Source organism: Dromiciops gliroides, chromosome X, assembly GCF_019393635.1.
Source record: "Dromiciops gliroides isolate mDroGli1 chromosome X, mDroGli1.pri, whole genome shotgun sequence".
Classification (NCBI taxonomy): domain Eukaryota; kingdom Metazoa; phylum Chordata; class Mammalia; order Microbiotheria; family Microbiotheriidae; genus Dromiciops; species Dromiciops gliroides.
The window spans coordinates 45,185,763-45,210,050 of record NC_057867.1 but is presented as its reverse complement, the minus strand read 5'-3'; the positions used below and the strand labels follow the sequence as shown (position 1 = coordinate 45,210,050).

General features: G+C 43.3%; 1 protein-coding gene across 11 annotated transcripts in view; it reads left to right on the top strand.

Annotated features, from left to right (window-relative positions):
* The window catches only part of SMARCA1 (SWI/SNF related, matrix associated, actin dependent regulator of chromatin, subfamily a, member 1), a 112,139-nt gene that overhangs the window by 62,560 nt on the left and 25,291 nt on the right, over window positions 1-24,288 (top strand). For all 11 annotated transcript variants that reach the window (XM_043973986.1, XM_043973984.1, XM_043973989.1 and 8 more), the window contains 6 exons: window positions 424-576; window positions 4,891-5,023; window positions 6,077-6,225; window positions 8,137-8,256; window positions 14,249-14,359; window positions 14,629-14,742. In XM_043973986.1, the coding sequence (XP_043829921.1) occupies window positions 424-576; window positions 4,891-5,023; window positions 6,077-6,225; window positions 8,137-8,256; window positions 14,249-14,359; window positions 14,629-14,742 (780 nt within the window). The remainder of the gene's footprint in view (window positions 1-423; window positions 577-4,890; window positions 5,024-6,076; window positions 6,226-8,136; window positions 8,257-14,248; window positions 14,360-14,628; window positions 14,743-24,288) is intronic.

The window sequence follows — 24,288 nt, the reverse complement described above, 5'->3', positions numbered from 1 at the left end:
TTTGAGAAGGGGCCATTGGTTTCACCAGGTTGCCCAAGAGGTCCAGAACCCATAAAAGGCTAAGATCCCCCATCCTAAAGGTTAGGAATGATGTCTCTTGTGATTTGCTTTCTATGGTCTCACATAAAATCTAATATGTAGAGGCACGTTTTTCTTTTATGGGACAATGAGGGGTTAAGTGATTTGCCCAGGGTCACACAGCTAGTAAGTGTCAGTGTCTGAGGCTGGATTTGAACTCAGGTCCTTCAGAATCCAGGGCTGGTGCTTTATCCACTGGGACACCTAGCTGTCTCCTAGAGGCACATTTTGAAGAGTTAATCCAGCTTTATGAAATGAGTTTGAATAATTGTATATATGTTTTAGAGATTGCTGCTATTATGATGCCACATTTTTTATCTTTGTCTTCTTTCTTTTTATTTGAAGGAAGCCATAGATACCTTTAATGCTCCTAACAGTACCAAATTCATTTTTATGCTGAGTACAAGGGCTGGAGGTCTTGGAATTAATTTGGCGACTGCGGATGTGGTTATATTATATGACTCAGACTGGAATCCACAGGTTGATCTGCAAGCCATGGTAAGTCATCTTGAAATGAGGTTGTTCATTTGGGCTCAGTGGGCCTGGTTGTGATGTGGTTCCCAGTGCTCTGAGGTAGTCTGAATGGGCAAGTAGGACTGTTAGTAACTGGTTAACTACTGACTTTCCAATAAGAAAATGTACATGACCACACTTTAAGGGTTAATTTTCATTGTGAACATTTTTCTCTATTACTTTTTTTGTTTGTTTGTTTTTGTGAGGCAATGGGGGTTAAGTGACTTGCCCAGGGTCACACAGCTAGTAAGTGTCAAGTGTCTGAGGTCGGATTTGAACTCAGGTCCTCCTGACTCCAGAGCCGGTGCTTTATCCACTCCGCCACCTAGCTGCCCACTCTATTACTTTTCTAAGCCTGGATGATTAATGAAGCGCTCACTCAAGCCCTAATTTGGAACCTTTTTGATTTCTGAGGTGGAAGTGAATACAGTGAAAATTTAACAATCATCCGAGTTTAAGCTGGATGTTTTAGATTACAGTCAACTCTTAATTATCCACGTGTGGACAATCTGCTTGTGACATTACCCACCCACTGTTCATTTTGTCATTATGTTTATTTGTGCCTGGCTAGCTATGTGGCACCCTCCCAGGTCTCTTTTTGTCTCTGCCCAGCTGCCGTGTCCTCTGGAAATGAAGATATTTATTATAGCTGGAGAGGGTAGAGGACTCCTGCACAAGGTCCCCAGCTAGCTGCCTCTCCCTAGCTCCAGAGTAAAGACATTTCCTGACATGTGCTCCTTTTTTATGAGCAGGGTAGGGTGAAGTTCTCCCTTGGAAGCCATTGGCTAGACAGCTTCAGTGGTTCATTGGTCAACTGAGCCTGTAGGTAAACACACCATTGGGCCTTAATACCTCAGTAGCTTTTTTTCCTCACTGATCTTAAACCACTGAAGTTTAGTAATTCTTCTTCATCTCTATGGGAGGAACTTCTGGGATGTAGGGCAAATATATACATTTGATTCTGAGTCCCTGGGGTTCAGAAATGTGTAGATAAATGAGTTGGAAGTCACAGGGCCTGGGTTTGAATCACAACTTTGCCATTTACTGCATTGATCGTGGGCCAGTCATTTCCCCTCCCTGGGCCTCAGTTTCCCCCTTCTGTAAAGTGAGGGGTAGTAGAAAATGGCCCCTGAGGTCCCTTCCAGCTCTTTGGTGCATCCAGGAGTAAAGTCCTCCTTTTAAGTTACCTTAGAGGTATATAAATGGGTTACCCAAAGGCTCCCTGTGTCTTGTAGCCTTTTCTAAGCCTATGGCCCAAGTGGGTCGACCCCCTGCTTTCCCAAGGCAAAGGAGGGCAAGTGTTTTTGGCCCATTTTCTACTTTGCCCATTCTTCCGACCTTTGTCTGCATTTCTTTCTGTTTGTAACTGGCGTTATCCAACATTCCCATATCTTTCGTTGGCAAGGCAGGCCACTGTTTTCCTTTGAGGGGCTGCATTCTCCTTTGATTGTGTAGGCCCTTACTTGTTGGCTCTCTCTACCTTGTTCCTTTTTTACTCAAATCAATTAATAGTTTTGATAAAGGATTTGGCTAGAGCCCTTCCTGACTATTCAGGGCTGGAGTTTGTTGAAGAAGGTGGGTGGGGGAAGAGGGGGAGCAGGGGGCAGGGGAGGAGGAATAGGGAAGGCCTTCTTTGGGACTGCTGGGGCTGGTTTAGAATGGGTTGTCCCCTGGTAGGCCCTGAAAGCAGATTTGGGGGCATATCTGGCACCTGTTTTCTGCTTCCCCAAATCATCATGGGCATTCCACAAAGAGGACAGTTAAGAACTGCCCATCATTTTGCAACTGTGAAATTATATACTATATCACTTGAATAAAAAGTGTGAAAATGGGGGGGGGAGGAATGAATGTTACGCATATTAAAACAAAGCTGCTTTACCCTTCTCATATCTAACAGATTGGTAAAAAAAAAAATCCCTTATAGTGAAGTCTGTCAATTTACTGATTTTTTTGTTGTTGTTCGGGGCAGTGAGGGTTAAGTGACTTGACCAGGGTCACACAGCTAGTAAGTATCAAGTGTCTGAGGCCGGATTTGAACTCAGGTCCTCTTGAATCCAGGGCCGGTGCTTTATCTACTGTGCCACCTAGCTGCCCCCAAATTTGCTGATCTTTTAAAAAATCAGCCTGTTATTGCACACCAATGTGCCTAAAATTAGAGCTGGGAGGGACCTTGGAGGCCCTCCAGTCCAATCCCCTCATTTTACTGAAGTGGAAACTGAGTCCTAGGGAGGGGAAGGAACTTGCCCAAGGTCACTCAGCTCTTTGTGGCTTAGAATTGTGGTGAACTCTGTTAGAAATCAAAGGAAGTTGACAGCATGGTGAGAGAAAAGACCCCTGGAGTCAGAGGTTTGAATCCAAATTCTTATTCTCAATCGTTGTCTGACTATGGGCAAGTCACTTCAGCCTCAGTTTGCTCCTGTGTAAAATGGGTAACGTTTTCCTGCTCCTACGAAATGTCAAACCCCCTCTTCCTGCCTCCCAGCCTCCGTGGTAGATTTATGGGATATGCGGTAGATGGGAGTTCAGACTTGAATAAATACTCCTTGCTTTACTGATGGATGCACAAGTCCAGAAGAAATCTTTTTTTTTTTAAAGTTAGGCGATTGGGGTTAAGTGACTTGCCCAGGGTCACACAGCTAGTAAGTGTCAAGTGTCTGAGGCCGGATTTGAACTCAGGTCCTCCTGAATCCAGGGCTGGTGCTTTATCCACTGCACAACCTAGCTGCCCCTCAGAAGAAATCTTGATCTGCCTTATCAGAGTGAGTTTCCTCACCTGAGAGATCCAAAGAGCATCCAAAAGAGTGGGTCCTTGCCGTGAATATCTCACAGAGTGTGGAAGTTCTACCAGCAAAGCAGAAGCTAGTGTCCCAACATCTCCCCAGTCAGAGTAGAGGTTCAAAAGAGGTAGACATCGTTCCCATGCTTTGTTATTGTACTTCTAGGATACTTTTAAAAAGTTTTGCCTAGAAACAGAGCTGCTTCTGTACCCTCATCAAACTAATAGCTAATATCTGTCTATAGGGTTTGTAAATTTATCCGTGTTTACCTCCATTTGGTGGTTCCTTTTTGCTCTGCCCCCCCCTTAAAGCTGCCTGCTTTTGTAGCTTGTGGGCATTAAAAAGCCCTTTAAAGGTCAGCTTCTCCCCACCTGCTCAGAGATCTCTGATAAGGTGTGTTCTTTGCCTTTGTCCTGAGCCTTAGATCCCCCCGCAATAATCATCTCACTTTACAGAACAGTTAAGCCCTCCTCACCCTGGCTCTCATCTCCCTCCGTGTTCAAATTACACTAAAAATTCTCGCTTAGGTAAACATCAGAAACTAGGAGGTCTTCTCTGGCTTTGACTTACAGCAGATATTTTTGCTATTGTGCTGCATGTCCACCTGCTTTTGTTAGTGACTTTTGGATTTCATTATTAGTGTGAAAGTCAATTTGCCAGTAATGAGTTACCTGATCCCTAAGTAAGTACCTTCCTTCAAACTAATCTGTTGGAGCTTTTGCTTTTTTTTCTCTCTTGATTTCTTTATCTCTAGGAAAGTATTTCCAGATATTTCTATTTTCCCCACCTAGAATATGCCTCCTGTGAATGGGGAGCTGTGTGGATATAGGCAGTAGACACTTCCCTCCTTAAGGGAAAAAGATGGAAGTGCAAACAGCCAATCAACAAGCACTTTTTATGGGCTTACTGTGTGCTGGGCACTGTGCCTTTAAGCACTGGGGTTAAAGAGTGAAAGTGAAGGTAGCCCCTGCCCTCAAGAAGCTTACATTCTAATGGGGGAAGCAAGATATGCATAACTCAGTGCAGACCAAGATAAGATGGGGGCCACAAGAAATGGCTTTCCTGTGGCTTGCCAGGAATCCAGGGATTCTAAGAAACTCAAGTGAGGAAGGAGAGCATTCCAGACATGGTGGACAGCCAAACACAAAGGCTCAGAGATAGAGAGTCATGGGTGAGGAACAGCAAGTAGGACCAGTATGACGGGAGGGGAGTATTCTGTAAGGAGGTTGAAAAGCTAGAACAAGGGCCAGATACAAAGCTTTCACTGCCACACTATGGAGTTTACATGTCATCCCAGAGGAAATGGGGAGCCGTTGAACTTTATTGAGTGGGGAATAGGCTGAACAGGAGTGACACATTCAGCCTTGTGTTTTTAAGAATAATACTTTTGCAGCAGAATGGTGAGTGGGTTGGAATAGAGAAAGACTTGATGAAAGGAGTCTGAACAGAGTCTGCACTCCCAAGTAGACTAGGAATCGGATCCAGAATCCCCAGTAACATGCATTTGGTTCATTTCCACCAGGATCGAGCTCATCGTATTGGTCAGAAGAAGCCAGTGCGGGTATTCCGGCTTATTACTGACAACACTGTTGAAGACAGGATTGTAGAAAGAGCAGAGATAAAATTGAGGCTTGACTCTATTGTTATACAGCAAGGTATCGAATGCTTTTCCATAATATTCATCAATGTATGTGTGTGTATATATATACATATAGGTGTAGAAATATCCATTTGATTCCTTAGTTGGTTTATTTGCAATTTCTTCCAGGCCTCTACTTTTAAGATGTCTTTTTGTGATTAGTCAGGGCTTGCAATAGAGGGACAGTTTTAGTAATGAGGAAAAAAGGATCTTCTTGGAAAACATAATTATTTTAAAACTGTCTTATCTGTCTATGACATTTAATAAGCAGCTTGTATATTTGAACCTCAGCTAACCTGGTATTGGTTTATTTATAATAGCATGTAATTTGGAACACCTGGTATTCAGGGGACAAAGTGTTCTGTTGTGGGTTTTTTTTTTCTGCAAACATTTATAAGGGAGAGCCTGCTCTCCAGAAATTCTGAAGCCCCTAAAAGATGCCACTCTAGGTTTTCAAAGAATTTTAGACAAAGAATCTAATGCCAGAGTGGTAGACGGAGCAGAAAAGAGAGGTCTGAGGCAAAATCAAAGCTAGACAACTCTGTAAACTTGTCCGATTATACTTGTGGTTTAAATGTGGTAGTGTTTGGTTGAGAGGCTGAATGTGGGTGGATAGAAGGTTCTCTTTGAAGAGGGAGACAACCTGGGTTTGAATCCCTACTGTTAACTTGGCCCGGCTTTGGGAGTGTGGGTAAGTAATCACTTAACCTTGTGATGCTTCTGCAAACTCTTGGTCTCTATAAGTAAGTCTTGTTGTCTGATCCAGGTATAAGGAGTTTCCATACAGTAAGTTCTCCAAAATGAATGAAATAGGTCAGCACCAAAGAAACAAAGCTGATCACTACTTTCTTTTTTTTTTAGTGAAGCAATTGGGGTTAAGTGACTTGCCCAGGGTCACACAGCTAGTAAGTGTTAAGTGTCTGAGGCCAGGTTTGAACTAGGGTACTCCTGACTTCAGGGCTGGTGCTCTATCCACTGCGCCACCTAGCTGCCCCTGATCACTACTTTCTTACATGGTGCTTTGTAGTACAATTCATTTCAAGTCCGTGATGTTTACTTTTGATATTAGGTAGGCTCATTGATCAACAGTCTAACAAGTTGGCAAAAGACGAAATGCTGCAGATGATACGTCACGGAGCCACACATGTTTTTGCTTCCAAAGAAAGTGAACTGACAGAGGAAGACATTACAACTATTTTAGAGAGAGGGGAAAAGAAGGTCAGTTCAAGTAGAATTTAAAAATGGAACTTTGTATCTTAATTATGTTCATTTTACGGTTATTATGAGAATTTGGTGTTTGTTTCAGTCAAGGGCAATGTGCTTTGCTTTTCGTGGGAGGGAATAAAAGATTAACATGCCTATTGAAAAAGAATTGGGAATTGATGCACTTCAAAGCCAATTCATTTTTGTCCCTTACGTGTTTTAGGGCTAGCCTGCCTAAAGCCCCTGCTATCAGGGGAAGCTGAGGCCGGTGGATTGCTTGAACTCTGGAAATATAGAGGGCACTAGGGTTTCTAAAGCCCACTGAGCATCTGTCCTATACTTTGCCACCAGTATGGTGAGCCCCTGGGACCTAGGGCCAATGGGCTGCCCAAGGAGAGGTGAACCAGTGCAGGTTGGAAAATGGAGCAGGTCAAGGCTTTCATGGTGGTCAACAGTAGGCCCAAGCATCAATGGCCTCTTTGTGTCCAACTAGGGTGATATAGGGAAACCTCATTTCCAGTAAGAATGATAAAAAAATTACGTGTCTTAGGCCAAGAGCTTAAACAAAACTTTTATTGATCCTTTTCTTTTTTATAACCACGGTTGTTTCCAAGTGCTTCCCCATGGACTTTTCCCATTTGTGTATCTATCTGGACCCTATTGTTGAAATGACAGAGCATGTTCATCTTAACCTAATTTCTACTAGTCTGCATTCTAATATTTCCACTAGCCCATGTTAAGGAGTCATTCCCACAGTCATTTGTGTTTCTTGGTTTATTGAGTACTGCACTGCTAGGCTCCATTGCAACAACTTTTTCAAAAGCTGTTGGAGGCACTGGATTAAAGCTTACTCTTTATTGATCCATTGGAATACTTTGAATTCACAGAATCTCCGAGTTGGCCATGTAGTACAGTTCTCACCTAAGCCCGAATTGCCTAGACCACCAACCTGACCAAGGGCGCTCCATTTCACTTGGGGCTAGTGTTAGTTGTTCTTGGGACAAACTCGGCCCCCCCCCCCCATTAATGATAGTGGAACCGCCACACATCCCACAGTCTGGGATGTGGTTCTAGAGGAAACAGGAAGGGCAATACAGAAAGCACAAATGGGAAAAGCCATTGAACTGGACCAGGTCTACACAGAGGAGACCTGTGTTGGCAGTGAAAGTACTTTGAGGGCATTGAGGGATCAGCTTTCAAGGTATCTGAAGGAAGGGCTAGGGTCACACCCAGCCCAGGATGTAGAGGATACAGGATAGCTCAGCCCTTGCCCTCTTTACCTCTGGTCCTCATTTTGGCTAGGGTAGATTTCTCCACAGAATCTTGCAGTCATTGGGTTCATCCCACCAAATCTCAGTTGTACCCCAGAGCAGATTTGCTTGTTGAATCTTACATTTTCCTACTTTTTGCTATTATATAAAACAATAAGGGGAAGATTACTTAGGTGTTAGAGTAATATAGTTTTTACTATTATAATTTTGCATGCAAATTAATTGACATAAGATTTCTATTTCTAAGGTCCTTGATTGAATTTTGGGCAATCTTATGCATGTACCCTACCATTGTACCATCTGGCCCCAAATGTGCCTTTATCTCCTAGAGGAATAAACCAATTCAAAGAAAATGGATCCAACAGAGATTCTAATATAAATGTACAGCTGTTAGTTGAGGGTTGTTAGGAAAACAAAGATGAGAATAGTAGGTTAATAGTGAATGAAAAATACTTGGGGACAAATAGAATTTCGATTCTAGTTAATATTTGCTACAAGGTTATTTGGTATATCTTTTGTCTTGTAAGCGGGCCATGTTGGACATTGCAGGTCAAACCCTGATGTTTAAACAGAGTTGGAAAATGTCTATAAGAGATTAAAGATTAAAAAAAAAAAGAATTTGGCCATCTGAGCATGCTTTCCTGTGTGTGTTTAGACCGCAGAAATGAACGAACGACTGCAGAAAATGGGAGAGAGCTCTCTTAGAAATTTCACCATGGACACTGAAACAAGTTTGTACAACTTTGAAGGTGAAGATTATAGAGAGAAACAAAAGGTAACTTTGCCTGTGGGACTGAAAGACCCCGAGTTTCACAAATGGCCTTTGTAAACATCTATTTCTACCATCTCTCACATTCTTCCCTTTTTCTTTACTCCTTTGGCCTCCAGCCTAGTTGAAGCCCTCATTACTTCTTGTTTGGACCGGTTTCATAGCCTCCTAAACTATTTCCCTGGTTCCAGTTCTCTCTTGTTCATCTGTACAGCATCTAAAAACTTCTTCCCGAGACACTGGTCTGACCCCATCACTCCCTCCTTTCAAGAACGTTCCTTGTCTACCTCTTGCCTAGAGGGCAAGATGCAGACTCCTCAGTCCGCTATGTAAAGCCCTCCACTACTTCCAGCTGACCCTTCCTGACATTTCATATTACTCTCCATCCTACGGTCTTAATTGTGCCCCACAATAGAATATAAGTTGCTTGAGGAGAAGTACTGTTTAACTTTTTTGTCTCTGTACCCTTGGTACCTAATGAAGTGCCTGTTTGTTCTTTGGTTTAGGGAACCTTCCCACCAATGCAGATCACAGCCCACCCTGAGTCCCAGGTACTTAGCCAGGGAACCCCAAAGTTAAATGACAGTGCCCAGGGTTATATAGCTAGTCTGTGGCCGAAGCATGCTCAGACTTTGGGGTTCCCTGATTACCAGCTCAGTGTTCCACCTATGGTACCAGGTTGCCTCTCTGTGTCTTGTACTTCCTAAGTTGCTTCATCATTATTTATTGAAGTGAATTAAATGAAAAGAATATAAGGCCATATGGGATCATCAGATGATGGCCTTAGGGCTGGAAAGGACCTTAGAGGTCATTAAGTTCAGCTCCCTTATTTTACAGAGGAGCTGGGGCCCAGAGAGATGAGGTGCTTTGCCCATGGTCATACATTTTACTAAGTATTCTAGTGAGTATTTGAATCTAGGTCTTGCTGACTCTGTCATCTGTTTGCCTCACCCCTAAAATGACCAAGCCAGGCTTTTCATGATCACGAAATTTGATTGGAACTTACCTATAATATCTAGTCCCATCAAGCCAGCAAGCGTTTACTAAGTGCCTACTATGTGCCGGCTGCTACTGTGTGTTAAGCCCTAGGGTTACAAAGAAAGGCAAAAGGCCCTTAAGGAGCTCACTGTCTGATGGGAGAGCCAACATACAAATAGCTTATGTACAAACAATATAGATCCTGACTGAATTGCTGATAATCTCTGAGGAAAGGCACTAAGCTGAAAGAGGACCAGGAAAGGCTTCTTGCACAAAGTGGGACTTTAGCTGAGACTTGAAGGATACCACGGAAACGGGGAGGCGGAGATGAGGAGGGAGAGAGTTCCAGGCGTGATCGACAGCCCAAGCAAATACCCAGAGTCAGGAGGTGGAGTGTCTTGTGCAAGGCACAGTCAGGAGGCCAGTGACACTGGATCCCAGAGTACGTGGAGGGGAGGAAAGTGTAAGAAGACTGACAAGGTAGGAAGGGGTGAGGTTAGGAGAACCTTTAAAAACCAAAGATTAGATTTCGTTCTGAGAAACTGAATGGGATTTTTTCTCAAACTGGGCTTTCTTGAGTAGGGGGTAGCATGGTTGGACCTGAGCTTTGGGAGGATGGATTGGAGAGGGGAGAGACTTGAAGCAGGCAGATCCAGCAGTAGCTGTTAGAATAGTTCAGGCATAAGGTGATGCAGCCCCACACCAGGATGGGGGCCGAGGCAGAGGAGATGGGGGCTTCAGAGATGCTGCAGAGGCAGAATTGATGGGCCTTGGCAACAGTTTGGACATGAGGGGCTGAGAGAGAGAGAGAGAGAGAGAGAGAGAGAGAGAGAGGGAGGGAGAGGGAGAGAGTGAGTGTTAGGGGGTCAGGATGATTCTGAAGTTGGGAGCCTGAGGGACTGCAAGTAATAGGGAAGGTCAGGATTGGGGCTAAAGATAATGAGTTCTGTCTGGGGCATATTGAGTTTGAGATATCTCTGGGTTATTTGTTTTGGTATAAGGTGGTCTAGAGGAGTCTGAAGAGGTTTAGTCTAACCATCTTTTTATAGCTAGACCCCATTGCAACATACAGAATTGAACGAAATGCCAAGAGCAGCCCCACATAATGGTACCCAGGGACAGCATCATCAGTGAGGCTGATGCTTATTTAGCCTGGCAACTTTTTAATATCCATTTAAAGCCATAATTTTGTGAACTAGCCTAATGAATGTTATTTAAGTTTTTTTCCTTATATTTGTCAATTTTATTAAGAATCAGAGGCTTGATCATTTTAGCTTTCAGCACGACTGGTATACAGATGATGCTCAGTTACTGTCCCTGGTTCTTGACTTCCTGTTGAGCTGAAGGCCTTGCTGCATTTTCACTGTGGAATTACCCCTGTAATGAACCAAGCTGCTTTTTACATTATCCTTTACTCATTATGTGTGACTTTTATGAATTTGAGAATTGTGCCCTGGGGTTTATTGCTACTAACAATGTTTTCTACATTTGAGGAAAAAGAAATTAATTTTGTAAGAGGCTGGATATCAGTATAGCCTGTTGAGTTTCCTTCGTAGGAAGCAAACGTGCTTTTTTAAGAAAGTAACTGATCTAATTTTCATCTACTTGGTTAGCTTAGGTAAAAGTTGCTAATTCTTTTAGCAATGCAATCCATCTCACACAGACATAGAGGGATCTATAGCGTTAGCCTGGGCATTTCGTCTTAACCTCAGTTATATTAGAAAATTTCTGAAGTAAAAAGTCATTTATGCACACAATAATAAATAAGCAGGATGTTTTCTCCAAAGACCTTGAGCCAAGATTACATTGAAATTTTGTGGCTTCCATTTTTCTAGCTAGTTTCTCCAAATGTGTGAAATATTCCCCTGAGAAGACAACTGAAACTTGAAAGAATATTACTTAAATGCAAACCGTGACAAATAGGAAGTGTGCTGATAAAGTAATGAGACTGATTTTCATGGGTCAGGCTGAGCAGATCTTGTATCAGGGAAAAGAATGAGTTCTGTTTTGGAGACATTTTGGGTGTGACTGAGAGCTCATGTAAGAAAGAGGGTAAGTAAGGGGTCAGTGCTGAAAATATAAATGGGAGGAAATGTTGGAGAGTGGGGAGGTTTTGCAAGAAGCACTGGGTTCAAGTCTTCCCCCTGATGCTCACTGCCTGAATGACCTTGGTCACTTCTCCTCCCAACATCTCATGTTCCTCCTCTGTAAAGTGCAAAGGGGTTGAAGGTTAGATGTCCTCTGAGGCATTTTTTTGCTCTGGATCAAAGATTCTTTGTGTGACTTTGAGGGAGCGCCTTCACCTCCCCGTACCTCAGTTTCCTTCTCTGTAAAATGTGGCCTTGTATATCCCTTCTAGATATAGATCTAGGATTCTATATGTGTGACCTTAGGCAGGTCTCTTTACCTCCTTGGTAATAAAGGGGTTGGAGAAGATGGCTTCTGAGATGTGATCCTATATGTGGAGATGATGGTTGAATCTATGAGATCAAATATATTTATTAAGGGAATATGTTTAGAGGAAGAATAAGAGAAGACTAGGACTCAAACCTTACAAGCCTGATAGGATAGTAAGAGGAGTTAATAGAGAGGGAAGTCAGAAAGAGAGGAGAAGAGGGAGAGTGGTATTGTCAAGGAGGAAAGAATTTCAAGAAAAATGGAGTGGTCACCATTGTCTAATTGGAGAGGGGTGTCACCAAGAACAGAGAAGCCATCATTAGATTTACTCAGGAGGAAGTTTTTGGTGGTTTAAAAATTGTTTTAGTGGAGGACAGAAGCCAAATTGTTGGGGATCCCAGGAGTCCCTGTGTAGAGGGCTTCCAGAAGGTCAAGCACAAACAGAAGGTAATACTACTAGAATGGTGAGTGTAAGGGCTAGCAGGGGTGAGTGGAGGACTTCTTCATGGTGAGGAAGATGTGCTTTTTTTTTGAGGAGCCAATGGAGGTGGGAAGGGAGAAGAGGAACAACCCAGAGTCCCTCCAGAATTTTTTTTTTTTTGCAGGGCAATGATGGTTAAGTGACTTGCCCAGGGTCACACAGCTAGTAAGTGTCAAGTATCTGAGGCCGGATTTGAACTCGGATCCTCCTGAATCCAGGGCTGGTGCTTTATCTACTACACCACCTAGCTGTTCCCCCCCCCCCCCCGAATTTTGATACTTTTGATCAACAACAGAATCATCTGGTCATTTCCTGTGAGGTTTGTCTAAATTTAGAACCAGATTACATCTCACTGATTAGTAAGACCTAAAGCGAGAAGGGCATATTCTGTCCAACAAAATAATTAGAGATACATTTAATAAGCACTGTATGCTGAGGTGGGGGAGGGCAAGCTAGGTGGAGCTGCAGTGGCTAGAGTATACCAGGCTTGGAATCAGGAAGACTCATCTTCATGAGTTCAAATCTGGCCTCAGATACTTACTAGCTATGTGACCCTGGGCAAGTCACTTCACTTCACTTCACTGAGAGGTGACATGATATAGTGGGTGGAGTCATTATCTTGACTTGGGGTCAGGTCGAGTTGGGTTTGAATCTTGCCCTTAACACTAGCAAGGTGGTGCAGTGGATAAAGCACCGGCCCTGGAGTCAGGAGGACCTGAGTTCAAATTCGGCCTCAGATGCTTGACACTTACTAGCTGTGTGACCCTGGGCAAGTCACTTAACCCTCACTGCCCCACTTTAAAAAAGAAAACAAACACTAGCTAGGCAGCTAGGTGGTGCAGTGGATAAAGCACTGGCCCTGGACTCAGGAGGACCCGAGTTCAAATCCGGCCTCAGACACTTGACATTAGCTGTGTGACCCTGGGCAAGTGACTTAACCCTCACTGCCCCACAAAAAAACCAAACGAACACTAGCTAGGGGCCTGTGGCCAAGTCACTTTACTCCTTTGTCTTAGTTTCCTTATTTATAAAATGAGGATGTTGAGAGCTGAGGTACCTGCTACAGAGGGTTGTTGTGATCCTTGAAAGGGATAATGTATATAATACAATTTGTAAACCTTAGAATGTTACATAAAGACCAGCTCTTAGTCACTTAACTGCTGCTTGCCTCAGTTGTCTTGTCTGGAATATGGGGATAATAATAGCACCTATCTCCCAAAGTGGTTGTGAGGATGAAATGAGATAATCATTGTAAAGTTCTTAGCCTGGCACATAGTTAGTGCTATATGAATGTTAGCTATTATTACTGTTGTCGGTGTTGTTGTTGATAACAATAGTAATTAAAGGTTGTGGAAATAGGTTTAGGAGTGAGGCAGAGGAGAGATGAAAGGACCACAGAGCAAGAAGAGAAGGGAATTTCAGCATTTTAGGAGCAGTTGTGAATGATGCTTGTGGTCTAAGACATGACCACCCCTGTGGATGACTGAGGTAGAGTAAAAGTTCAGGTCTTGGGAATTGTGGAAGCTGGTGAACTGGGAACCCCAGGGGGCTTCAGGGCACCTCCACATGTATTTGGAAGGTGACAGCATCAAAGACCTGGACTGGATTGTCTGATGATGACTCTGCAAACCCTAAAGGAGCAGAGGCTGCCCAGGTAGTCTAGGGTGGTGGCAGATAAGGAGATTATGAATTCTATTTTCCATGCGTCATTCACGTCTTTCTCTTGGTTTCAAAGGATGTATGATAAACTCCTACTGTGATGCGGCCCATAGTCTTTACTCGTTGTACCTCTTATTCTTTTCATAAATATATCAGTTCCACTGAACTGATATCTATGATTTCCCTTGACACTTAGAATTCACTCACTGAGGTTATGTCATAATATAGATGAGAGTCCTATCATATCAGCAATCTAGATATTGTACATACTCCACTGGAATTGTTGGAGAGAATTTTAGCATCACTTTGAAAACCTTTCCGTTGAAATTCTAACTCAGCTCTTCAAAACTGAGATTCTTGAGAAACCGTTTATGGCTTTTTCATCAGGTTTCATGTGGTTCCCCCTCCTGTCAGGCATCTTTTCTCTCTTTTCCAAACGTGTTTTGGAAATGCCTAAATACCTGGTTTTTGTCTTGTATCTAGCTCAGCATGATGGAGTGGATAGAACCTCCCAAGCGAGAACGCAAGGCCAATTATGCAGTGGATGCCTACTTCAGAGAGGCTTTACGTGTCAGTGAGCCGAAGGTTCCAAAGGTAAGTGAAGCTGGTTATCTCTATTCTGAACGTGGCTTGTAGACTAGGGCATACCACCAGCCAATTCACACCTCTCTGGGTTGGACAACTGTGTCCCAAAAGGCCCACTCTGACACAACCTCAAAGGGGAATGGAATCCTTTCCCCCAGTGCAAGTGTTAGAAAGGAGTTCCTCATATACAATCATTTTCTTTTTTTTCTTTTTTAGCATAACAAGTCAAGTATAATTATGTATTTTTTCATATTAATGCACTTGTTTTCCATCTCCAGGCCCCCCGACCTCCAAAACAACCAAACATCCAAGATTTTCAATTCTTTCCACCACGTTTATTTGAGCTTCTGGAGAAAGAAATTCTTTATTATCGGAAGACTATAGGTTATAAGGTAATCCTTTCTTCTCCACCACCCTGGTTTAGTTAGCAAGGGAATCCGCTGCGTTGTTAAAGTAGTGCTTCATTTGAATCTGGGGACGGGTCAGGGCAGTGTGTATTTACAAAATGAAAAAGGGATCTAAGTGGCCATGAAATGTTCCTGGATCACCAATGAATGGAACATCATGCAGTATTTGGACGCGATATCAATGTAGAGTTTCATCATGGCCCTGTTTGTATGATCAAAGCCTAAAGGAGGGACTTGTGTATGTAATTAAAAGGAAGGCTGTGATTTAAGGGCAAGGGAATTTGGGTAAAGTCTATCCAGGGGGCTTCTGTGTTTATGCTTGTGGATAGTTCTTAGAGGGCCATGTGTTTGTGTTTGGGGTAGGAATGATAATGAGTTTATGAATTTCGAACATTTCGTCTTTGGCACGATATCATAGGACGTGACAAAGAATAGATGAAGGCCCCATTTTTGAGGTGTGCTGAATGCCATTAAGTCAGAATAAGTTAACTGAATTGAGTTAATTAATCTGGGCAGGCTATGTCCAGAGGTTTAAAAATTAACTAGTTAGGGGCAGCTAGATGGCGCAGTGGATAGAGCACTGGCCCTGGATTCAGGAGTACCTGAGTTCAAATCCAGCCTCAGACACTTAACACTTACTAGCTGTGTGACCCTGGACAAGTCACTTAACCCCAATTGCCCCTCAAAAAACAAAAAAGCAAAACAAAACAAAAAAATTAACTAGTTAGTGAAGGGCAGGTTAAAAAAGTAGACATCTACAGCCATAGTTGAAAGTAAAACGGTAGGAACCATATGCCTGTTGTGCATTTGTTCAAGTCCTTGACTTTATGCATATCTGCAACTTTTCTTTGGATTGTGACTTGGGTGGGGGTCAGAGTTTGATAGCTGCTAAGTGCCCAGATGCGTTCCCTGTTGCTACTAGTGGAGTTAGGGTACAGAGCTGGAGGGAAGGCTTTTGATTTTTAGATCAGGCTGCTATGGTGTGAAATACTGAGAAGGATCTCAACCAAAATGACCCAGGCCTGCCTACAGATTTACTTAGGTTTCAGAAAACCTCTGGCCTGTCCAGGAGCAGGAGGCTGATTAGAGATGAGTGGAGGAAATACTTAGAAATATGAATCCCTTGAAGCCCACAGGAATGGATAAGACATATTTTCAGGTTTTAAAGCAGAAAAGCTGTACCTGCCTTTTTGGGAAACTTTAAGAGAAGGGGCAGACAAGGAGTTTTGAAGAAAAAGGAAGATAGTGAGGTAGGGGAGGATATAGGTGAGGTGTATTTTGGGATTGTGGGAGCTGTACTGTCCAGCCCAGGCCTGAAGATGGAGGTCTTCCTCTTATTAAAAACTGGTAAATTGGGGCAGCTAGGTGGTGCAGTGGATAGAGCACTGGCCCTGGAGTCAGGAGGATCTGAGTTCAAATCCGGCCTCAGACACTTAACACTTACTAGCTGTGTGACCCTGGGCAAGTCACTTAACCCCAATTGCCTCACTAAAAAAAACCAAAAACAGGGCAGCTAGGTGGAGCAGTGGATAAAGCACCAGCCCTGGATTCAGGAGTACCTGAGTTCAAATCCGGCCTCAGACACTTAACACTTACTAGCTGTGTGACCCTGGGCAAGTCACTTAACCCCAATTGCCTTACCGAAAACAAAACAAAACAAAACAAAAAAAACCCCCAAAACAACAACAACAACAACAACAAACTGGACCAGCTAAAAATTCATCAAATTGGTAAGCATATCATTATGTTTCTTTTTTTTGCGAGGCAATGGGGTTTAAGTGACTTGCCCAGGGTCACACAGCTAGTAAGTGTCAAGTATCCGAGGTCAGATTTGAACTCAGATCCTCCCGAATCCAGGGCCGGTGCTCTATCCACTGCGCCACCTAGCTGCCCCATTATATTTCTTTATCTCAATGGTCTGGATTATGACAAGTAAGGTGTTTATTTTTAAATTACTTTTTATTTTCATGAATACGAATCAGTTTTCTCTCCCTCCTGCTCCTCTCCTCTCTCTACTGAACACAAGGAAAAAACCCCCAAAATCCATGTAACAAAGGTATATAGAGATTTAAAGGAGGTAAAACATATTGTCTCTCAAAGTCTGAAGGGTTAATATTCCCACTTTAAAATCTGATACGTGATTACCATGCTGATCATAAGGAAAACTTGAAAAGAAGGCCTAGCATTTGCCTCATGAACCCATTCTTAGACCTCAAAATGGGGCTGACCCACTTCAGCTTGAGATTTGGATGATCACTTGGCCTTCTACAGCCCAAAGAGGAGGAAGGTCTGTGAGCATGGCAACTGTGACCTAATGGGTGGGGGGATGGGATGTGCAGGGGAGGGAGGGATCCAAGGAACAGCAGTTAAATAGTTAGGGAGTTCTGGGTAGCCAGCCACATGCATAGCAGCAAGCCTCTACCCATGCTGGGCCACCCCAGGCTCCTAGAGAGTGCAACTTGGCTCTCTCATGAAACTCAACAGTACTAACAGTGCGACCCACTGAATTTTGGGTACGGTCCTAGATTTCACTTCATCGACTTCCAGCTTCAACTTAGCTGCACCTGATTGCTATCGCAGCCTGCCGTTCCAGGAATTGCTTTGGGTGGTTTTTCCACCCTTTTTTTCTCCCCATTCTCCAGCTTCTTCTTTTCCCTTCCCTCAGTTGCCAAAATGTGAGATGATGTCTGCTGTTGCCCAGGGAGGTGGTTTTGAGGGGGAATGGGAAGGAGGACAAGAATAAGAAGTGGTAGTGGTGGTGGGGGGGAAGGGAGGGTAGACTATTGTAGGCCCCCACTGCTGCTCTCTCCTTTCCCTCTCTGCCTGAAAAGTTAATTGGCAGGAGAGAAGAGGGCAGAGCGGGGGCTTTTTGCCACCATTAGGTGCCCCCCCCAGGCTTTGTACCCTCTTCTGCAGTCCTAAGAAGCCTTGGCTTTCTTTTCTTCTCTAATGAGCTCCCCTGTTTCACCAGCAGCTTGGAGCTGAGGGAATTCCCACTGCCGGGGTCACATTAGAGAGAGATGTGCGCTTGGCATCCCAAGTCGGAACTTAGAATGCATTTCCCCATAGAAACGAGGTTATAAACAGTGGTTCAGTTCTGTAGTCATGGCTGAAATAGGCTGGGTTTGTTGGCCTGAGCTGGGAACCTAAGCCCCATTTATCACATAGTTCCAGTGGGAAAATACATTCTGCATTCCAAACACAATCTATGTAAGTCGAGGACTGCCTCTGTTTAGAAAAGAAAAACTAAATAGTGAAATTGAGGTTCTCCTGCCTTGAATCCCAACTGCCCAGAGTGGGTGAAAGTCTCCTATTGCCTGAGGGCAGCATAGAGAGCCAAGCTTGGGGCGGGGTAGTTCTCTGTTAGTCTTGAGGTAGGGTGGGGTGTGATCAGAAGATCTTAGTCATCGCCAGTTTGGGTTGAGGGCTCCTGGGTAGTGACCCTCATCAGAGACGCTTCCTTTGTGCGTCGGCACCTACTTCGAGCAGAAATTATTCAGTCTGGTGAGTTCCACAAAAGCCTTGCCTTTTATATGAATGCTTATTATATCTTAAGATGAAGATTTTTTTGGGTATTCTTTCACTAATTTGATTAAAGTAAAGGCTAAGCTTGATTAATTAAAGGCTAAGGATAAACATCCCAAAACAAACCATTCCCTCCTCTTCTTTGAGTTTTATCAGTGGACATGGAAGAAAATGACCCTTTTAGAGTTTTCTATGGTGGGTCAATCAGTCAGTATGCATATATGAAGTATCTTCTATGTTCTGCATCATTTTTTATAGTGTATATGATTGAGAGGGAGTCACTTTATCCTTAATTTTGAGGGATGTGTTACTGGACTTTCATCACTGGTGCCCAATAATGCCACATTTAGATTTGTATTTTCATTAACGACCAATCAGCAGAATGATCAGAGATCATATAGGTCCTTACTGATGGCCAAAATGTAACTGCTCAAAGGGATAAATCTTTAGATAATTATCATTGGCTATTGTTTGGGAAGTAATATAATACAGTCAAGATGATAGTAAATCATACCTGAGGTCACCAAATGAATAGATGGGAGGCAGTCTGGGGACTTGGATACCTGAGTTCCCATCCTGGCTCAGAAGTTTCCTGGCCATGTCATCTTGAATCCATCTACATCTAACCTTTCCAGACTCCATTTCTCCATTTGTAAAATGGGAATGATAATATATGCTAACTACCTCTCCCAGGGTTGTTATAAGGAAAATGCTTTTTAAACCTTAAAGTGCTTGGTAAATGTGAGCTGCTTCATTTTAGGAATGCTCGGTTCTTGCTGATTCTGGTGTTATGAGCCACTTAAAAGGACATATAGTTACTGTGCCCCCCAAGTGATCAGCTTACTCCCTAGACGGTTTAACTGAGTAAGAACAATTCAACTTGTTTTTGCTGTTATTTTTCAATTTAAAAAGATGATTTTTGTTTTGGCCCAGACCTGTGATTTCTTTTCATTGTGGGAGCCCTCTCAGTACTGAGGTAGGTCAGCAGTTCTTCTGTGACTTTATAATCTTGGTGCCCGAGGCAGTGAGAGTTTCCATGACCTGCCCAGGATCATTGGGGCAGTCTCTGTTAGAGGGTATCTTCCTGACTGCCCGCTGCTGCCTCTCCTTTGGCGTGTAAACCAGTGCTTCTCAATGGCTAGGAGCCTCCAGGAGCAGCACTAACTTCTTCTAGAATCACCAAGATCCATATGCTGGGAGAGTATAATTCAACCCCCCCCCCCAATTTATCAGTTTACACTCCTTGGAACCTCCTTTAAATATCCTCAGGGAAATAGTAGCCGAGTTGGATTTGAGATGGGGAGTGAAAGAGTTTGTCTGGGTTCCTCTTTGTAAATGAGGAAAATACAAACACCTTTTGACATTGGTTCTCAATCAGGATTCTTTAGGAATGAATATCAGCATTTTCTCCGCAGGGAGGCCAGTTCTGTAATCTTAGTGAGTTTGGGGGATGCGTCACTGGGGGCAACCAATTTTGCAGAGGTAGAACTAAAAGGATTTGAGTTGATTTCAGGTTCCTGTTTTCATTTTATGTGCTATCACATCTAATCTGGCATTTCATATTTCTATGGAATGCTGCCTAAAACACAGGCGGAGGGCTCAAGACAAAAAAGAGGTCCCTTTCTTCTCCCCACCCCATAGCTCTTCATACAATGCCGCTTAGTTCTCTGCCTCGAAGTCCAAATTGTGCTTAGTTTCCTTTTAAAAATCTCCTTTTCGGAGATTGAGGTCGTACATTATCCGGGCCCAAACGATGACATACCGACCCTGTTGGAAGTGCCTGGTGGGCATTATTGAAGGAGCCGGGCTGTAATTTGCCAGCTTACTGCCATTAGAAGCCAAATTCTGGCAAGAGTTAGATGAAGTAAAATCCGTGAAAGGTCTGCCCACTTTAAATATCGAGGAAGAGATTTTGGGAGCTTGTTGAAAGCCTCAGAACTAACTCTTCCATTGGATTTGGAGAGCAGGTCTGGCATTCCATGTTGTTCCATTGTTCAGGCTTTTGGCAAATAAGTGGCAGACTGGATAGGGTCAAGTTCTAAATGAAGTCGTTAGTCTCAGAATGGATGATGCTTTTTGTTGCAGGTCTGGGAATCCATTGTATTAAATATTCGTTGTTCTTAACTCTGCCTTCATTAACTCAAGTAGGATCTTTGATTAGGTGGGATTTCTAAATAAGAAGAAGCACTTTATTTTGCAGGATGAAGTCTTTTCCATTATGACAATTAGAATAATGGTAACTAGCATTTATATAGTGCTTTAAGGTTTTGCAAAACATTCTACAAATATTACCTCAAGTTTATCTTCATGGCTGTCCTTGGAGGTAGATGCTATGATTATCATCACCATTTTAAAAATGAGGAAACTGAGGCAGGCAGAAATGAAGTGAATTCCCAAGGAGTGACTAGGGCTGGGGGGGAGGCGGGTCGGGAAGTTTTATACTATTTACTGGAAACTTTTAGAGTAGTTAGTACTGGATAGCTTGGCTTAAAATTTCCATTGTAGGTTTGGGAAACCTTTTTACTCTTTGGGATTTACCTGATGAACAGGTCCATTATTTTAGATATTAATATTTTCTTGAAAGAATATATTACATGTCCTTGGAAGATATTTTATAGCCTTCCAGTTTGGGCAGCTAGGTGACATAGTGGAGATTGCCCATGGCTACTTAATTAGCAGTGTGACCCTAGGCAAGTCACTTAACCTCAGCCTGCCTCAATTTCTTCACCTTTAATATGAAAGGGTTGCTTTAAATGACCTTAGGACCCTTTCTAGCTCTCAAATTCTGTGGTTTTATCATCGTGGGAAGGAATCAATTGTACAGAGTAGAAGGGGGATGACATGAACTTCAGATAGATGATAAGACATCAGCAGGCTCATTAAAAAAGGAATGAGCTGAGCACATTATGGGGACAGGGAAGAGATTGGTCTGGGAAGAACTTGATTAGCTAAAGAAGAAAAATGAAGAATTAGGCAGTATTTGTTTGTACAAGACTTCGAATGCCACAAGAGACCCCTTTGGACTTTTTAACTGAATGTCCTGGGGCCATCTCAGACTCAAATTAGGGTCAAAGTTTTTGGTTTTACCTCCCCAGCATCTTTCACATGTTACCCTTTATACCCACATAGCCCCCACCTAGTTCTGACCCTTTATCACAAGCCTCCACAACTGGTCTCCAAACCATCCTTCATATACCTGCACCTAATGTGCAGGTCTGATCATGTTATTTGATTACTCAGTAAACTTCAGTGGCTCCCTATTACCTATAGGATCAAATAGAACAGCCTGCTTGACTTTGAAAGCCCCTCACAACCTGATCCCAGCCCATCTTTTTAGCTAGATCACACATTATTCCTCTTCACACAACTTATAAGGGTTTACTGCTCCTTCCTCACCTCTACCTCTTAGAACTCTGGCTTCTTTGAGGCTCAGCTCACGTACCCCTCCCCAGCTGCTGAGGCCTTGCCTCCCAAATGCTCTTGTCTAGATGGGAACTTAAGGTCCCTCCCAGCTAGATCAGAAACTCCTTTAGGGCAGCTGCTTTTGAATGGCCAGAGCCTAGCTCAGACACTTGATAAATGCTGGTTGATTCACTGACTGATTGATGATAGAGAATGATACCCTGAAAATGCACTTTGGGGAAGATGAATCTGATATCTGTGTGCAGGTTATATTGGGGAGGGAACGTGATGGAAATTGATTAATACAATGCAAGCTAGACAGAGTAGATAGTGGCCTTGGACTCAGGAAGACCAGAGTTCAAGTCCTGCCCCTAGATCGGCTATAACCTTGGGTGAGTCATTTCTCTGCTCTGTGCCCCAGGTATCTCTCAAGCCTGGGAGTTTCAACAACACGTGCCTATCTACATTTATGGAAGTCTTTTCCTTTTAGGGAGTTCCCCATGCCAAGGAAATCACAGGTCTGGTTCTCCACCCCCAATTCCCCAAATTCAGTGCATATAGGCCATTTGCACTGAAAAGTGTGCATTTTATCATGTTGGTTGTGTGGGGGATGTGGGTGTGGGATTCCCAGCTACCTTTTCCCATCTCTAAAGGGCAGGTAGTTCTGGGCACAGGGTATTCTTAGAATCTTTCCCTCAATCAAGGGTTCTCAATCCAAGGTCCTTGAAGTGCAGTTAAAAAACGGATAACTGGATTTCAAAATAATTGGTTTCCTTCTGATTTTATTCATTAAAATTTTTTTTTTTTGAGAAAGGGTCCCTAGACTTCCCCAGACTGCAGATAGAGTCCAGGACACAAAAAAGGGTTAGTATTCCTTCCTTCAGGGCTGTAGGCAGGGTTAGGGGGCAGGAATTACCCTTTGGTAGGTTGCCTTTCCAGACACCTGTCCTTGAAGCCCTGATCCTAAAGAAGGGGATTTGGGAAATTTTGATCAGACATTTTGATCTGGGAGAATGGATGGCAGACCTATTATAGGTCAGGAGGGAGTGGGGAAGACCACAGTTTCCTCTATCACCAAGCCCCTTTTCTGGTTGCCTTAGATGGGCCTGAGTGTCCCACCCTGTCCTTTCTCCAGATGAATAGGTAGCAGAAATTCCATAAGAACTTGGCCTTCCTTGCTTTGGGCTCCTATCTGTTTTTTGTCCTTGCCCTTTTCCGTTTTGATCTCTCCTCCTGCCCTTGTTATACATTTGTTGCTTTCTCTATCTGCCTAGCTCTGCCAAACGATTTCCTATCTCTGTCACTGACCAAAACCATTTCTTCAAGTTTCTATTTGAATGCGTGATATTACAGATTCCTTACTTTGTTTCTTTTCTATATAGGCAAGTTAGCTCTTTGTCCAAAGGAGTATCATAGAGCAGCTTTATATGCGAGGAGCAGAACTTAACTGTGGAGGAGAGAGGGCCATCCTGTAGGGACACCCTGAATTACATCCTGCTCTATCCTGCTTTTTTTTTTTTGTTTGCATGTTTTTGCTGGGGCTGGTCTTTTTTGGTGGTTTTTGAATCTGGGCAGAGTCCTGTCCCAATAGCTCATACAAAATGCCAGCGTGCTTTTTCGATCCAGTCTTCCCCTACACATATCAATTTCTTTATCCTAAGGTAAGAAATTAAGACTTTTTAATCTTCTGAGTTATATGTGCTCCGTTGAACAAACGTATTCAGTTTTACCATGTGCAAGCTCTGGGCTCTCTGGGGAGGTGGGGGGGGGATAGAAAGCTGAATAAACCAGTCCTTCATCATCTAATTTAACTGCGCCTCTGTAAAATGAGAGGGTTGGACTCTATGACCTCTCAGGGATTTCTAGCTCTCCTGTGATCCCATAAGACAGACACATAAGTAGCTATTTGAGATAAAGTGGACGATGGTAAGTTACATTTATGGAAGGAAGGGAGGTTACTTCTGGGGACGGGGGGGGGGGGAGGACTGAGGAGGAGGAGATAAGAGAAAACTTCTGGGGAGGAGGTGGTTTCTAAGCTTGACCTTGAGGGCAAGTGAAGGTGGGGAGGAAGGAAGGGGCCATACATACATTCCAGTCGTCAGCTGGAGACCAGAAGGGCAGGATGAACTCCTCCAAGGTGAGTGCTGTCAGGTTGACCAAAAGACAGTAAGTAGTGAGGGGGGAAGGTCAAAGAGAAAATGTTTACATCAGGTATTTTAGAGGAATATTTACATTACCTGTGAACACTTGGACCTACAGATGTGCTTTTTTTAAAACAAAAAATTGAGAAAGTATAGTTCTAATAGGCCCCCCCCCCCATATGTCTTAAACACAGCAGATGCTGCTCTTCACTCTGCTGTATTCGCTTCAGCCTTTAAAGGTCAAGTGCTTTGTTTTCATCATTCTGTGCTAAGCTCAGATAAGAGTGGTCACTTGGGTGTTAAATTAAAAAGACCTTGTTTTCCAACTCCCCACGTCTCCATCCAACATGCATCACACACCTGGAAAGTGAGAAATATGATATTCTGTGACATTCACCTATAAAAGAATCCCATTGCAGGGGGCTTACCTGTTTCCCACAGGGAATGCCATTCTGTAGCCCTT